The sequence below is a fragment of the Miscanthus floridulus genome, chromosome 18 (genome assembly GCF_019320115.1).
Source record: "Miscanthus floridulus cultivar M001 chromosome 18, ASM1932011v1, whole genome shotgun sequence".
In the NCBI taxonomy this organism is placed as follows: domain Eukaryota; kingdom Viridiplantae; phylum Streptophyta; class Magnoliopsida; order Poales; family Poaceae; genus Miscanthus; species Miscanthus floridulus.
Genome location: NC_089597.1, coordinates 118,932,578 through 118,948,590, shown reverse-complemented (window position 1 = coordinate 118,948,590; position 16,013 = coordinate 118,932,578). Strand labels below are relative to the sequence as shown.

Here is a 16,013-nt window from a genome sequence, read left to right as displayed (position 1 = left end):
TAATTATACCAACACAGGATTCTTTTCATGCACATTGTTGTCATTTATTAATTTATTAATATCAATGTTTTTCAATTGAAATGTCGATGTTTTTATTGTTGAAGGATAAAAAGGACACAAAATAGGCATTTGTGACTAAGAAGATGAAATGATTAAGTGCTTCTTTTGTAAGAAAGAAGGACATCTCCTAAGGCACTGTGTCCTTTGAGAGTGGCTCAACAAGAAAAGTGAGGACGTTATTTTCTAATGTTTATGTCGTTCATTTCCCTTTGTATTTGGTAGTGTTCTGTTGCGTCGGTACTTGAAGTTATGGTGTCACAGCTTTCTTCTATTTTGACTTACAAGACTTTTGTATGCTTTCAACAAAAGCAGATATACATTCTCTCGTCTATGAACCAAAAAAAAATTCTCAAGAGGTACAAATGAAATGATGTCACAGGAACACTCGTAATGCAGTGTTTTGCGCGATGTTCTCGGAGACATTGACTGTGAGAATATTTACTATATATATTTTTTTGAAACATTGACTGTGAGAATATTTACTATATATATATATATATTTGAAACATTGACTGTGAGAATATGAACCGAGGCCTTGTTTAGATCCCATCAAAGTTCCAAGTTTTTTCACTCTCTCTCCATCACATCAATTTTTAACCGCTTGCATGGAGTATTAAATGTAGGTAAAAAAAATAACTAATTATACAGTTTAGTTGGAAATCACAAGATGAATCTTTTGAGCCTAGTTGATCCACGATTGGACAATATTTACCAAATACGACAAAAATAGTACTATTTATCATGTTGAAAAAAGTTTCAATCTAAACAAGCCCCGAAGTGGGAACGGGACATGAGAAATCGGAAGAGTCAGTCGTCAGGTTCTGGGCCCACGCTCCCCATCTCGTCCCCTGACGGTGACGTGACCCACTGTCCAGATCTACTTGTCCACCGTCACCGCGTCGCGTCGCGTCGTTGCGGAGATGAGGAGGTCCACGGCTCTCAAGGCGGCGGCAGCGCTGCTGGTGCTGCTCTCGCTGGCGGCGGCGTACCTGTCGATCATGTCGTACTGGGAGAGGAGGGAGGAGGAGGGGATCCACCGGGTGTTCATATATGGAGTGGAAGGCCCACTGCAACAAGACCTACAACTCCACCGGCGAGGAGGAGCACCGGTACGCGGTGTTCAAGGAAAACTTCCGCCGCCGCGGCCCCGTCCTCAACATTTTCGGAGACCGGACCGACGAGGAGCTTAACGCATGGCAACCCGGAGAAGTACCCTCCGAAGACGACAGATTAGCTGAGCAGCGGCAGCAGGTAGTGCTTCCGCTGGTGGAAGAAGGGAGGGATGGCCGAGGTGGAGCGGTTTCCAGGTAAGCATCTTCAGTTTTTTTTAATTACTTCGTTGGGTAAAAGATAGTAACTTTTTTTTACATGTTGTTGATTGCACACATACCATTTGCAGCAATGGGAAAGATTAACGAAAATAGAGATGTTGATGCTTGATTATTAGTGGTTCAGTGCATTAGTTTCAGTATACGGATGAACAGAAGTAGAGGATGTTTGTCTTCTCCCTGCAGGGCTGCAGGTCAAATAAAAAATCCCCGCAGTGTCCAGTGCATGTTTCAATGGAGGAACCGGTTTTGTAACGGCTTGATGTGTGTTCAAAGAACCATGTGCCCTCATGGCTCATGAGTGGTGGGTGGACCAGGGAACAGTTAAACAAGTACAGAGAGACATAATAATAAATCTTATTTTCATCTTGGAAGATTACGTTAGCTGATTATACAATATTCTATAGTTAAACCATAAACCACAAGTATGTCATGGTTTCTATTAACCTCTGGATATGATTAACCTAGGAATTCATTCTTATCACTACTAATGGTACTTGCATGGTTTTATCAGAAGTCGTTGTGTGTCTAGTCACTTACGTAATTGAGTGATTCTACTCAGTACTGAGTGAAGTAAGGCACGGAAGACAATCCAAGACAGTTCGGTTTTATGATTAATAATTGGTCTCTAATAGAAAAAAAACAATTTTTTCAAGTAGCTTTACTTTAGGTTTCTCCGCATCCGGATCAAAAAAAGTTTAGCTGAAGAGGGCAAAATACTGTGCTAATGGTTGATGATCCGGTGCACTCATATTCATTTTCCTGTGATGGACGTTCTCAACATTTTCTGAGAGAACCGCCTCACTTGACATGATACCAAATAGCCTCTTGGTACCATCGCCACTCCCATGAAACCCGGCTTGATCCGCTTATTTTTTCATCCAAAATAGTGTTTTTCTCTCACAAATTCCTTCAACATTCCTCCAAACCATCCAAATTCCTTCAGAATTTAGACAACCGAACAGGCCTGGCATATTTTTGTATATATTCTCATTCGTTACTTTTTACCAGTTATTGAGGCAAATGAAGTCTGGAGGTGGCACACCATTCATGGAGAGATGAAGCATAGGTTGGACCTGAATATGGCTGTTGCATGTAATAAATTTGAGTTAAAAATGTATGCATTTCTGGAGGGTGAAATGAGAAAAAGGTAAAGTCCATTACCGGTCTCTAAACTTGTGTTGCTGTGTTATCCTAGCCCCTTAAACTTGTAAAATTCTTATATAGATACCTATACATTGTTCGATTCTCACTATAGTTCTATCGGGTCTCTTTGCCGTCCTCAAACTTGTTTACACGTGTCGTTCACTGTTAAAACGGTCATCAACTTACTCCACACGCGGTCGCTGCCGCCAGAGCTTGTCTTGCATGGCAGCAGCTGTCTCTAGGGCGACACCGCCCACTCTCACTGTTGTAGTTGCTCTGTCTTGCCGCCTTGCCCTCTCCCCAAATCCCTCGTATGCAACCTCATCAAGGCTACCATTTCAAAATTGCATCGACTCGCATCTTTGCAGTTGACCACCGTACCAGTGTCGAAGATCAGATCAGACACCCAATGCAACTCGAATGAAAATGGGTCTTAGAAGAAGCCACTCTAGTGGCACTCTATCGAACTACATTAGCAAATGTAGGCCTCGCACCATTCGAACTTCGCACGGTGAGGCCGTGCCGCTAGAGGTGATGGGCTGATGGTCAGTGTCCTCCGGGTGTCCCTCGAGCTCCCTGTGGTGCGGCGGCAGCACCCACCATCCGTCCTCTGTCCATGCTCTTGTTCCACGCGGTACCAACTTCACCCGGATAATTAGGTCCCACACTTTAGAAGTTTTATCTTTTTTATTTTCCCATTTTTATCTTTTTTATATTTCCCCTTTATATTTGGTACTGTTCTGTTGCATCGGTAGCTGAAGTTTTTTTAACCATAATGCTCCGCTGAGGACGTCTTTTTTTTTTTAGATAATGGATAAACATCCGGCCTCTACATCCGTAGATGTACACAGCCCAAAATTACAGATAATGATAAAACCAAAAAGAAAGCCAAGGTCTTATAACATGACCAAGACGCTAACTTAAACAATAAAATTGTTTCCATCCGTTATTGGATATCTCTAGAGCAATAACTTCTAATTTCTTGCTTATTGTCGAGAGCGCGTCCTTAGCTTGCTCTTCACGCTGCAGCTGGGCCCAGAAGCGTAACCAGTACGCTCCCCTGAAAATGACCTGCATAATAGAGTTAGATTTTATTTTATTAAAAACAACATCATTACGGCATCTCCAAATAGCCCAACACATAGCAGCCACTCCCACCCAAATCAAATTTCTAATCCTTTTATTTTGATTAGACAGCCAGTTACCAAACATGTGGCTGATTGATCTAGGTTGAGTTAAACTAGTAGCAAAGAAGATAATCCTCCAAATCATTATGGCAATAGGGCAGTCCAGGAATAAGTGTTGAATAGTTTCATTCCCATTGCAACAAACGCAATTCTGACTCCCTTTCCAATTTTTCCTAGACAGGTTATCTTTGGTAAGAATGACACCTCTTTGTAGGAACCAGAGGAAAATTTTTATTTTTAGAGGAACTTTTATCTTCCAAATCTTCCTATGCCGAAAAGATGTATTTGTATCTATAAGGTTGAGATACATGGATCTGACTGAGAATGAACCTGAGCTGGTTAAACTCCATCTAAAATGATCAGATCCATTTATTAGTTCGACATGAGAAATACTTGCTACTAGACTAAGCCATTCTGTAAGTTTATTACCCACCAGAGCCCTCCTAAAAGAAATATTCAGAGGGCTAGTGCTCATTATCTTTGAGACTGTAGCGTGAGGATCTCTCACAATATTATATAAAGATGGATAACGAACTTTCAGAGGCCTAGCACCTACCCATACATCATCCCAAAATCTAGCCGTGGTTCCATCCTTAATATCGAAAGAACCTTTTGCCAGCACCTCATCCTTGATATGCATGAGGCCTCTCCAAAAATGTGAATCATTTGGCTTTGCCGTGACCTGGGATAAACTTTTTGAATTTAGGTATTTATTCTGTAATAGCGTTTGCCATATGCCTTCTGTGTTCATGAGATTCACTAGCCATTTTGCTAGTAGGCATTTATTTTGCAGTTGTAAATTCAGAATACCTAGTCCACCTTGATCCTTGGGACGACAAATGATATCCCATTTGGCAAGGCGGTATTTATGTTTCTCTGAGGATCCTTGCCAGAAGAACCTCGACCTAAAATGATCGAGTTTTTTGATAACTCCTTTTGGGATCTCAAAGAAAGACATCATAAACATGGGTAGGCTGCTTAATACAGAATTAAGCAGTACTAGACGTCCCCCATAGGATAAGTATTTCGCTTTCCAGCATGAGAGCTTTTGTTCGAATCGCTCTTCAACTTTTCTCCATTCAGAATTAAGGAGTTGCCGGTGGTGCATAGGGATGCCTAGATATCTGAAGGGGTATTCCCCTGCTTTACAGCCAAAGAGATCAGTGTAGAAGGATTCCATTTCTTTGGCTGCCCCAAAGCAAAAAATCTCACTCTTGTGGAAATTAATTTTGAGCCCAGATAATTGTTCAAAGGCGCATAGTAAAAGTTTGAGATTTTTCGCTTGTTCTTGATCGTGGTCTAGAAACATGATGGTGTCATCTGCATATTGTAGGATTGATAAACCATCATCAATCAGGTGGGGGATAATTCCACTTATCTGCCCATCCGCTTTTGCTCTATTAATAAGAATAGCTAGCATATCAGCGACGATGTTAAATAAGATAGGTGACATAGGATCACCCTGCCGGAGTCCCCTTCTGGTTTGGAAGTATGGGCCAATGTCATCATTAACTTTAATCCCCACACTTCCTCCAGAGACCATATTCTGAACCCACCTACACCATTTAGGTGAGAAACCTTTCATACGCAAAGTCTGTTGTAAGAACGACCACTTGACCTTGTCATATGCTTTTTCAAAGTCAATTTTGAAAATGACTCCGTTTCTTTTCTTAGAGTGTAATTCATGGATGGTTTCGTGGAGAATTACCACACCTTCCATAATATTCCTACCTGGCATAAAGGCCGACTGTGTTGGTTTCACCACTGTTTTGGCAACCGTATTCAGTCTATTTGTGCCCACTTTTGTGAATATCTTGAAACTCACATTGAGGACGCAAATTGGTCGATATTGCTGAATTTTTGTGGCATTTTGAATCTTTGGAATTAGAGTAATGACTCCAAAATTCAAACTGTAGAGATCGAGTGTCTCCAAATGTAGGTCTGCAAAGAGACAAAGAAGGTCCTCCTTGATAATTTCCCAAAAAACCTGATAGAATTCCGCAGGAAAACCATCTGGTCCTGGAGCTTTATTATGTTCCATCTGGAAGATTGCATCCCTCACCTCAGATTCGGTGAATGGACTAATTAAGATATCATTTTCTTCCGGGGACACTTGAGGAATATCTACGATATGATCCTCCTCAAGAGTGATAGCAGATTGTTCGGGGGACCCAAAGAGATTCTTATAATAGTTTGTAATATGGCTTTTGAGGCAATCATCACCAATTACAGCACCTTGATCATTTTCAAGTTTGTAGATATGCTGCTTTCGGTGTTTCCCATTAGCCACTAGATGGAAGAAACGAGTGTTAGCATCACCTTCCAATAGTGTTTTCACCTTGGCACGCTCATACCACTTGAGTTCCTCCTCTCTCAGCAGATTAACTAGACGTTCTTTTAAATAATGTTTTAAATTAATTTCTTGATCAGATAACTGAGAAGTCTCAGTTTTCTTGTCAAGAATTTCTAAGCGTCCTAGTATAGTCTTCTTCTCTTTTTTATAAGACCCGGCAGTATGTTTAGCCCATCCCCTCAGATACTGTCTGAGTCTGCGGATTTTGGATTGCCACCGCTCCAGAGAATTTGATCCTGAACAAGGAGATTGCCAGATATTTGCAACCATACCATAAAACCCTTCCCTTAATAGCCACCCTCTCTCAAATTTGAAAGGGTGATTATTTAACTGGTGGGTCGAGTGGCCAGTGCTAAGAACTAGAGGGGTATGGTCAGAGATATTTCTATCTCTAGCCTCAACTGTAGTGAGTGGGAATTGATTCTCCCATTCAGTGGTCACAAGGACTCTGTCTAACTTTTCAAAAGTCGGGTCATCTCCAGGTCCTGCCCAAGTATATTGGCGGCCTGACATGACAATCTCTTTAAGATCCAGAGAATCAATGACAGCATTGAAAAGATTAGGCCACTTATAGTCAAAATCCCCTGAGCTCTTATCTTCTCGCTCTCGCATTATATTAAAATCCCCTCCTATTATATAAGGAAGAGATTCTTTAGAGCAAGTGTTAGCTAGTTCTACCAGGAAAGCATTCTTGTTTTGAATTTGGGCAGGTCCATATACTGTATATAGTACGAACTTGAAGTCATTAGATTTGCACCGTAGGGTGAATTTTACATAAAAATCTCCCTCATCTATTGCTCCAATATCAAAAAAATTCAGATCAACCCCTAAAAGAATGCCCCCTGATCTACCATGGGGGGCCATGGTGTGCCAAAGAAACTCATGTCCCGCACAAAGATCTTTGAGGACATGATCTGGGAAGGATTCACGTCCAGTCTCGGAAATTGCAATAAAATTGATTTGCTCTTCCTTAACTAGTTCCCTCAAGTACCTATGTTTAGCCAAGTCTGCAAGACCTCTGCTATTCCAGAAAACTCCCTTCATTTTATAATGATTTTAGAAGGGGTTTTGGCCTTTTTAAGAAGTTTGACTTTGCCACGAATTTTGGCATTGTTATAAATCTTCTTTGTACTGAGAGGTGGTGCATCAATGATGGAATCCAACTCAGCAACCGGCATATTCTCATTTAGATCTCCACAAGCGTGGCTGAGAATACCCTCAAGGTGGTCCTCTTTCTCAACATCACTCTCTATATCAGAGCACCTAGAGGAAGAACAACCTTTTTTTGTATTTTGACAAAAGGCTGACCTAGCTACCTCAATATTTTTTAAAACTGCAACAGTAGAGGATTCTAGGTTGATGCCTACCCTACCAAGGTTTGAAATAATTTTCGAATCTGGAAAGGTATTAAAAGAGTTACCTGAGAATTCGAGGTTCTTTTTCGCCGTCAAACGTTCCGCCTTATGGAGTGTATGAATATCCGCTAAAGTTGCGTTTCTGGTGCTCCGTCGTAGTTCTTTGATGGGAACCACCACAGGTGTGGGATTGGAGGCTCCCTCAAGAGATGGTGAGGTAGCACCCGCTCCTTCCAACAATGCTGCCTCCAAGACGGCCTGAGATGCACCGGCTGGTGCCACCGCTGCCTCTCCCAAGGTCGTAGCAGGGGGAGAGGGTGCAGCAGGCAGTGGCGTCTCCACAGCCTCTCCAGGCTGGGTGGAGAGAGTAGCAGTGGCGGTAGTCCCCGCTACCTCTCCCCAGGTAGCAGAGGCCGGCACCACCACTGTCTCTCCCCCGGTCGGCGTGGACAGGGGGGCGAGTGGCGAAGTAGGGCCCCCCTCCTGAACCTCCGCAGCGGTGGACTCCATCACCTGAGCCACCTCAACATTGGGTGACGACGAGTCAAGCCGGAGCGTCTCCTCCGTCGATGTGGCCGAGCCACCTCCCTGTGCAGGCATCAGGGCGGTGACCTCCAGTGGTGGGGGTGCCGGGCCACGTCCCTGTGCAGCGGGGGCGTACTCTGGTTCCTCCACCGCTGCAGGGACCGACGTCATGATACCGGTCTCCACCGCTGTAGAAGTAGAAGAGAGGGCCGCCTCCGATGAGCCCCCAACGAGGCCGCACCCTATATCAATAGGGGCAGCAAGAGACACCAGCTCCAGCGGTGGCGAGGGGGAGGGCAATGGCGGAGTAAAGCCCTCTCCTCCCTCACCCGAAGCGTCGACAAATGTACTAGCAATCTTTGTCGAAGGTAGTGGCACAACAGCAGAAGAAAAAAGAGTATTATTAGAGTTAAAAAACGCTAATTCTTCTTGTGTTGGTGGAGAGTAACTCTTCCTGGTAGTCCCCAGGTCAGACTCCAAAGCAACTTTAAGACTGATCTCATCCAAGAGTTGCTCACAGGCCAAGTCCAAAGCTTCATCTACTAGATTTGCCTGTTGCATAGGTGGGACATTTTGAGTATGCTGCGGTGCTTGTTGGGAAGACTTCCTATTATCCTGAGGGTTCTGCGGGTTAGGATCTTCCGCATCTTCCATTTCACGGTCTCCCTCCTCCAGATCTTTATCACTCAACAAGTCCTCATCAGACGGATCAGCACCGGTGTCGGCTTGTAAATCTTCCTCCGCCTTGAAAAATAGGCGGTAGATACTAGTGCCAACACAAACGTCCGCCATACCTGGTATCTTCTTGGGGTCAAAAACAGCCACTAGAATGCGGGCTTGACCTGTTGCCCTGAGATGAACCATGTCCACCTTCTGCGTAGCTCCAACAATAGTCCCCACTGCCCACAGCGATAGGAACGAACGCAGGCGCCTAGGGACACCGGTGACATTTAGCCATACCTGCTCCAACACCTTAATAGGCTGCACATCATCCACAAACTCAGCAAAAGATATAGTGCCTTCCTTGTTCTTTGTGTTGATGGTGTCTATTGCTATCATGCGATCCAGTTCTTCTTTGCTGGGGAAGGGGACAACATAAGAGTTAGCCCCCAGCTGTTGTACCTCCCAATCCCAACGGACCGGGATAATCCTAGCCAGCTCCGCCTGAAGTAACTGTGCCGATACTTTGCCGACTTTGACAGTGACGAGTGCTGCAATTGAAGACTGTGATGTCTCCACGATCTGATTATTTCTTGCACCCTGGATTTGGAAAAACCCCATCCCATCCTCAGCTGCACCACACAACGCGACTGAGGGTTTGGGGCCTCGCAACAAAGGGCATAAATTTGTGAAGTGCTCATCCGTGCAAATAGTGCACACCTTCTTCACTGTGTTTCGTTTCCTTTTCTTCCCTTCTTCTTGCTCGGCTTGTCCCTGTTCAACCACTGCAGCCTCTGTTGCAGAGCTATTTGGACCTTGATCTTTGTCAGCTTCACCTCCTGCGTGCCGAGGGTTTCGTCCACCCCGGGCAGAGTTGCCCCTACCGCCGGCCGGTGGAGGGCCAGCCGGTGGAGGGCCTCCACGGCCGGCAGAGGGTGCTGGACCCCCACGGCCAGAGTTGTGCATCGGACCCCCGCGACCACGTCCTCGATGTCCCTGGCCGTCGTCCCGTCCGCGTCCGTCGTCGATGATGGCGCGGCCGCGACCCCGGCGGCGATCGGCTCCGCCGCTGCCAGGAGCGCCCCGGCCTCCTCTCCTTCCCCCGTCTCCCCCGGCCATCAGCACCTCGAGGTATGACGGAGCGCAGGTTGCGGCGGCGTCGATGATCGTAGGGTTGACCACTCGACGTCTCGGGCCTCGGAGTGGTTGCGTGGAGGCTTCGGCTTGCGTGGGACCGCCCTTATGCGGTGCGACCAGAGGCCGTCTCGTAGCCGACCGAGTCGGGGCGACCTGAGCCGGTCGCGTCGGCTTGGGCCGAGTCCGGTTTTGGATGACGGTGGATCCAAGATTTGGAATTTGAAATTGAGGCCGATGGACACCCGGACGCCGGCGAGTTTGCCGCTGCAACGCCGGCGAGATGAAATCGCCGATGGAGGGTAGAGGCGTGATCCGTGGTGGTGGCAGTGGTCCTTTCCATGCCGTCATCAATGGTAACCGGACTCGCCTTGGGGATGGCTTCGGGATCGGTTGACATGCGGTGGCCGTGGCCGCAGGTGCGGGAGAAGGGCCAGTGATCGGCGGCGCCGGCGCCGCTGATGCCGTCCTTGGGAAGAACCGCGGCAGGGCGTCCGCATCTCCCAGCTCCTCACAATCGGACTCCGTTTGATCCCAGAACTTGCCGACGATCGCCGCTGGATGAATGGGATCTTTTGCTGTGATGCGCCGTAGGGCTTGTCGAGTTGAGGACGCCAGGGTGACCGGTGGAGGCATCCCGCCCGCCGACCTGCCGGCCGGCCACCGGCGAGGGGCAGGATGGGTTCCGCCAATGGGTTCTCACTGTTCCAAACGCATCCGTTCGGACGCTCGGTTTCTAGACCTGTGCAGCGATTAGGTCCAATAGGTCTGCTCCGCTCCACCATCAGCACAGTTTCTCCAAAAAGAAAAAAAGGCTAGCGACATTTCCTTTCCCCACCACTGCACGCATGCGATCCTTTCCCCACCGCCGTAGGCATGCGACCACCGCGAGCTCCTCCATCATGCCGCACACATGCGACCGTCGCGTGAGCCTCCATCGTGGGGTCCGCTTGCCGCGGCCTTCTCCAGCGTGGCGGCGCCGCACCCGGCCCCATCCCGCTCTGCTACCGCGCCCCGCGTCCCTTCGGTTGCTCCTGCCGCCCGCCCCGCCTGCTCCTGCTCCGCTGTCGCTGCTCCCGCACCTGCTCCGCGCTGCTCCTGCCGCTGCTCCGCGTGCCCACCTCGCTGCACCTGGCACTGCTCCGCCGCCCGTCCCGCTGCTCCTACCCTGCCCGCCCCGCCCGATGACGCTGCCAGTGCAAGGAGAAGCACCGGGCCCTGGCGCGGAAGCCCTTCGGGCTCGCTTCCTGCTACGGCTGTGGTGCCCCGATGCAGACGACGGAGGATGCCGCACCAGGATACGATGCATGTTGCAAGCGCACATTTCAAATGTTTCATATATTTTAGAGGTATTTTGCAATTGTTTGCATATGGATGTTGCAAAACTAGATCGAGATGTTGCATATGTTGCAAGCGTCTGTCCCCAATGTTTCATCTATTTTTTTAGACGTATTTGCCAGTGTGTTTATTTAGATGTTGCATATGTTTCATACATGTGTTGAAAGTGTTTTATCTGGATGTGGCGTAAGTGTTTTTGCAAGTGTTTCAAATGCATGCCAAGTGTTTCATCTGTCTTTTTTTTTTGTATGTTGTAAGTGTTGCATCTATATGTTTTAAAAGTAGATCGAGTGTTACATATGGGATGAAGTGGAAGAGGCGTGAGCGGTCCCCACATACGCTCGACGCGGGCGAGCGACGTCCGGACAGCGTGGGCCCACGCGTGGTTGCGCGAAAATGGACCGCCGCCACGGGCGCCGGGACTCTAGCAGTACCTTTTTTTTATAACGGGTACCTGAAGCTATAGGTATCCAAGCTTTCTTTCATTTTGGTTTCTAAGACTTTTGTATGCTTTAAAAAAACAGATATATTTCTCTTGTGTAAACCAAAAAAATCTCAAGAGGTACAAATGATGTCACAGGAACACTCGTAATGCAGTGTTGAAAATATGGTCAGCTAATATCCTGTATGTCTGCTCCGACGGGTGAACTGAATCGAAGAACACGTACTTATCAGCGTCTTGACACGTAAACGGTTCGTCCAAGCCGCACAGCACAGATGTCTCGATGAGTCCTGTGCCACAGCAGCCTTGCTCAACGTTGTCGAATCCTGCAGGTCATCGATCGCAAAGAAAACCCCCGAGTGTGATTCTAGAGCTGATCCAATGCAAGAATCAGTGTATGTTGTGAAGAACTTAAGATAAGATTTTGGTTCACTAACCGTAGTCCGACGGATTGGCGACGATGTCAGACAGGACGCCGTACGTCTCCGCGAAAACCACCCGCGCGCCGGCGAGCTCACCGTCGAGCCTCCTCACGACCTCCTGCAGCCCGGCGTTGAACATCTCCGCCAGGCGGTTGTACTCCTCGTTGCACTCGCCGGGCTCGTCATGGTTGAGCGTCCTGGCCGCGGGGATGCAACCGAACGGCGCGAGGCCGGTGAACTCCATCTTGCGCGCGCCGAGGCCGTAGGCGTCGCGGACGGCCGCCTCGGCGAGGCCGACGAGGTAGGCGACGTACTCCGGCGGGGTGTACTGGTCTCGCCGGAGAGGCACGGTGAAGTAGTTGACGATGAAGTCGTTGGTGCCGATGCTGAAGATGTACACGGCCTCGGCGATGGTCTCGTTCGCCGTGGATTCCCCCTTTGCGAGCTGCAGTCTCGCCTTGTACTCCCTGAAGTACTCCAGCTGCTGGCTCATGGGGATAACTGACTGGAATAGATTCGAACAGGTTTCGAACAACAAAGTAAGTTGCTGAATACTACTTACTGTAGAAGATTATTTTAGGGTTACCAAAAAAATCTGTTATGGCCAAATTTTAGGTACCAAATTGGTGCCCAAGGTTTTTTTTTTTTTTTGGCAACATTGGTCACCAAATAAAAGGTGGCTATCAAACAAATATTTGGCATCCAACTAAATGGAGGACATTTTTTTTAAAAGTAGGAAACATAGTTTTTGGATTCTTAGAGCAATTATAAGAAATTATGTAAATTTGACAATTGAAAAATAAGTAAATCAGCTCTCCAAATCAATTTAGCCACTCAAAAGTGTTAGTTACCGCAGATCATCTAAAACCAGTCCCCTGTATTTTGAACATGGCACGTCATCAGTTGTATAGCAGTGAAGAGGTTCCGTGAGAGGATGCACGGTTGGCAGACGTACGCGACGATGGCACGAAGCATAAAGGGGCTGCAATCATAGGCATCGAACGTGGCGTGGCACTGGCCCCCGCTACGGCGGAGGGACGCCCGACTGCTCTGGGCAACTTCATTAGTTGCACAAGCTCGATTAGCTTTGCAGTTTGTCGCCTGCTATGCCACTTGGGCCGGGAGCTAGAACACGATCTAATAAGGTTCAAGGGTTAATTAATTGGATCGGTTTCATACTTCCATTACAATTTTCTTAGACTGAGGACATACTATTGCAATTTATCTATTTCGAATCTTGCCATTATAATTCTTGTCTTGACCGAACTATGCCACATTCTACGTCTTTTATGCCCTTAGACCGAATTGCAGGATGAAGTACGCAAACGGTCATTTTCTATTGACCAAGCTACCCATGCTTTTCACTCACTTACAAGTAGGCTCCACACATCATCCCCTTGCCCCAATCTGTCTTCCCCCTTGCTCTCTCCCCAATCCATTTGAATGCAGCACACTGGCTATTGTCGTCATCAAGCACTCTCCGTTCATGCGATCGCTCGTCTGCCCAGCTTGCCTGTGTTTGGCCAACGCCGCCGCCGTCCGCATTGAGGGAGGCGAGCTCGGGCCGCCCATGGTCGGCGACCGCCCGCACTGCTCGACATCTCCTTGCCTTCCTTCGTCGTCGACACCCTCTTACTCCCCCCTCCGCCAACCATGGTGCCCGCCGATGCCTACCCGTGTGCAATTAATGCCTCCACTACCAGCTCCACAAATATGAGGGCAGCGAAGTCGGCTCAGCGGGGCGGTGGGCGTTGTCGTGGACGGGGGGCGGGAGGTATGCAACTACGTGCATGGGTGCAGGAGTAGGGCATGTGGTGGCGTGTGGCACGAGTTTGGGCTGGTGGGGGCGTGAGGGGACTGGTGCGTGGGGCCGTGGTGTGCAAAGCGATGATGAGTGTCATCGCGAATGTGGGGAGAGGGGGTGTGTGGCTGCGTGGGTGAAGGAGCGGGGCCAATGGCGGGCGAGGCGACGAGCACGCCGATCGGCGGTGGGTGTGCCAGGCCAACGGTGTCCATCTGGTCATGGGGAGGAAAGGAAGGAGGAAGAAGAGGTTCATACGTCAATGACATGGAGAGACAAGGGAGTGGAGGGGACTTTGGGCAATTCGAGAACATGATGACCTGCATGTGGGTCCAATGTTGTCTAGAACATATAAAGTGGTATATATTAGGGGAAAATATAATAACATAATTCAAAATAGGTGAATTTTAGTTGTACATTTCCAATGAATGAAAGTTGTAATGACACCAATAGAATTAACCCGAGGTTAAACTAGGTGTAGCTCCCGGCCTCCCGCTACTCGGCCGCTACTCCGTGGTGTTGGCATGGCACCGAGGGACCAAGATACCAAGACGGCGACGGGAAATGCAAGAAAAAACCCTCATCCTCCTGCACGCATGGCCTTGCGGTGGCGGTGGCTATGAAGAGCGTCGGGGAGCATCACGTGAGAAAATACCGTTTGCGGGAGATGGGAGGCGCGTGTGGGAACTCCTACGCCGTCGTGCGAATGGCGAGTGATGATGACTCGCGGATTCTTCCGAGCGAGAATTCTAGGATAGGAGCAGAAAAAAAAATGAAGAAAGAGAGTTTGTTGGACGCGTTTTCTAGCCTAGAATCGCTAAAGCAAAGTTGGCAGAAGGGGATGACACTGAATAATCAACCAAACACACCTTATATTATAGTTCTTCAAAAACCTAATAACATGGACCTTATGTGTCTTGTTCATAGGTAGCTTTGGCTACACTTTGTCATGCATGGTTATCATCCAGGCATCTTATTTCTTTGCCTAAATTGAACTTTGACTTGGCTCCAATCCAAACATCTTGTACTTTCCTTCGCAAAAAAAATAACATCTTGTACTTTACCAACATTTTGTCATGGCTAAATTTTGGCTTGTTTTTATCATATTAACGTGAACCAAAGGTGGCCTAATATAGGGCAGAGTCAAAATAAAGTGACAGAAAACCATCACTCTTGAGAGAGCAAAAGATCGACGTTGGCTCACTCCTATATATGTAAACTTTGCAAGATCACGAGAAGCAGCAGCATGGGACACCAGGCAATCAAAATAAAGAAAAACATGGCACGCCAGAAGCTATAGAACGAAGTTTCCTTACTGCGATTTCCGCTGTTAAATCATCCAGCCCGGTGCCTCCGGAGGCAAAGCTGACGCCGGTGGCGAGCTGGTCGATGGTGTAGCTGGCGTCCAGGTAGGCCGGCACCGACAACGGCAAGCCGAACGCCTCCGAGAGGAAGTCGGTGACGAGGCGGCCGTTGGAGAACCTGCCAGTGGCGACGCCCCCGTCGAAGTCGCGCCCGTACGGCGGGAAGTTGCCCCTGGCGACGGTGGGGATGAAGTTGTTGTTGCCCGCGTCCACCGTCGAGTCCCCGAACACGATCAGCGCCGGCACCTTGCCGCCGCCGCCGCCGACGGCCCTGCCGGAGAAATGGAAGACGAGAAGAAGCAGCAGCAGCCTGCAGCACAGGCGGCTGCGGCTTTGCGACGACGACGGCATGGTAGTTGCCTGGTGGGGTGGTTTCTAGCTCTATAGCGAGGCCGAGGCGCGCGCGCACACTGAAACTTAAATAGTGTGCTGTTGGGTGTTGGCTCAGCTGGCTGTATATTGCCCTGTTTGCTTTGTCTATAAACCGTATTTTTTCAGCTAATAAATAGTATTTTTCTCTCATAATAAATTAGTCAACAGTACTTTTAGCCATGACTTAGCGAACACGGCAAATATCCATCTCAGGAAGCGTTTGTTCATTAATATTTGCTGGTGGTGGTGCAGTCTTGTTGGCTTATTAAACCTACGTACACGGTACACGTACGTACGTATGATTTGACCTGGAATAGCAAGATAACTTATCAACCGAGCTAACACGGCAAATATCCATCTCAGGAAGCGTTTGTTCATTAATATTTGCTGGTGGTGGTGCAGTCTTGTTGGCTTATTAAACCTACGTACACGGTACACGTACGTACGTATGATTTGACCTGGAATAGCAAGATAACGCCCCCGAGAGTGAGAGCTGAGCTGAGCTGAAGTATTCTAGTCTTCTTCA

General features: G+C 48.0%; 2 protein-coding genes across 3 annotated transcripts; both read right to left on the bottom strand.

The window, feature by feature from the left end:
* Nucleotides 1-3,415: 3,415 nt before the first annotated feature.
* LOC136522047 (uncharacterized) lies at nucleotides 3,416-10,428 on the bottom strand. Of its 2 annotated transcripts, none has more exons than XM_066515835.1 (2): nucleotides 7,495-10,428; nucleotides 3,416-3,605 (listed from the first exon to the last, which is right to left on the bottom strand). In XM_066515835.1, exons 1-2 carry the CDS (start codon nucleotides 10,382-10,384, stop codon nucleotides 3,553-3,555), a joined length of 2,943 nt encoding a protein of 980 aa, XP_066371932.1. In that variant the 5' UTR covers nucleotides 10,385-10,428; the 3' UTR covers nucleotides 3,416-3,552. The 2 variants fall into 2 exon arrangements, 1 of the variants encoding a protein (XP_066371932.1); XR_010775765.1 differs by lacking the exon at nucleotides 7,495-10,428 and adding an exon at nucleotides 7,066-7,482 and having other exon boundaries at nucleotides 3,476-3,605.
* Nucleotides 10,429-11,578: 1,150 nt separating this feature from the next.
* On the bottom strand, nucleotides 11,579-15,526 carry LOC136521602 (GDSL esterase/lipase At2g42990-like). The gene is made up of 3 exons (XM_066515350.1): nucleotides 15,068-15,526; nucleotides 11,966-12,455; nucleotides 11,579-11,854 (listed from the first exon to the last, which is right to left on the bottom strand). The coding sequence occupies exons 1-3, from the start codon at nucleotides 15,464-15,466 to the stop codon at nucleotides 11,661-11,663; spliced, it is 1,083 nt and encodes a 360-aa protein (XP_066371447.1). The 5' UTR covers nucleotides 15,467-15,526; the 3' UTR covers nucleotides 11,579-11,660.
* Nucleotides 15,527-16,013: the final 487 nt, after the last annotated feature.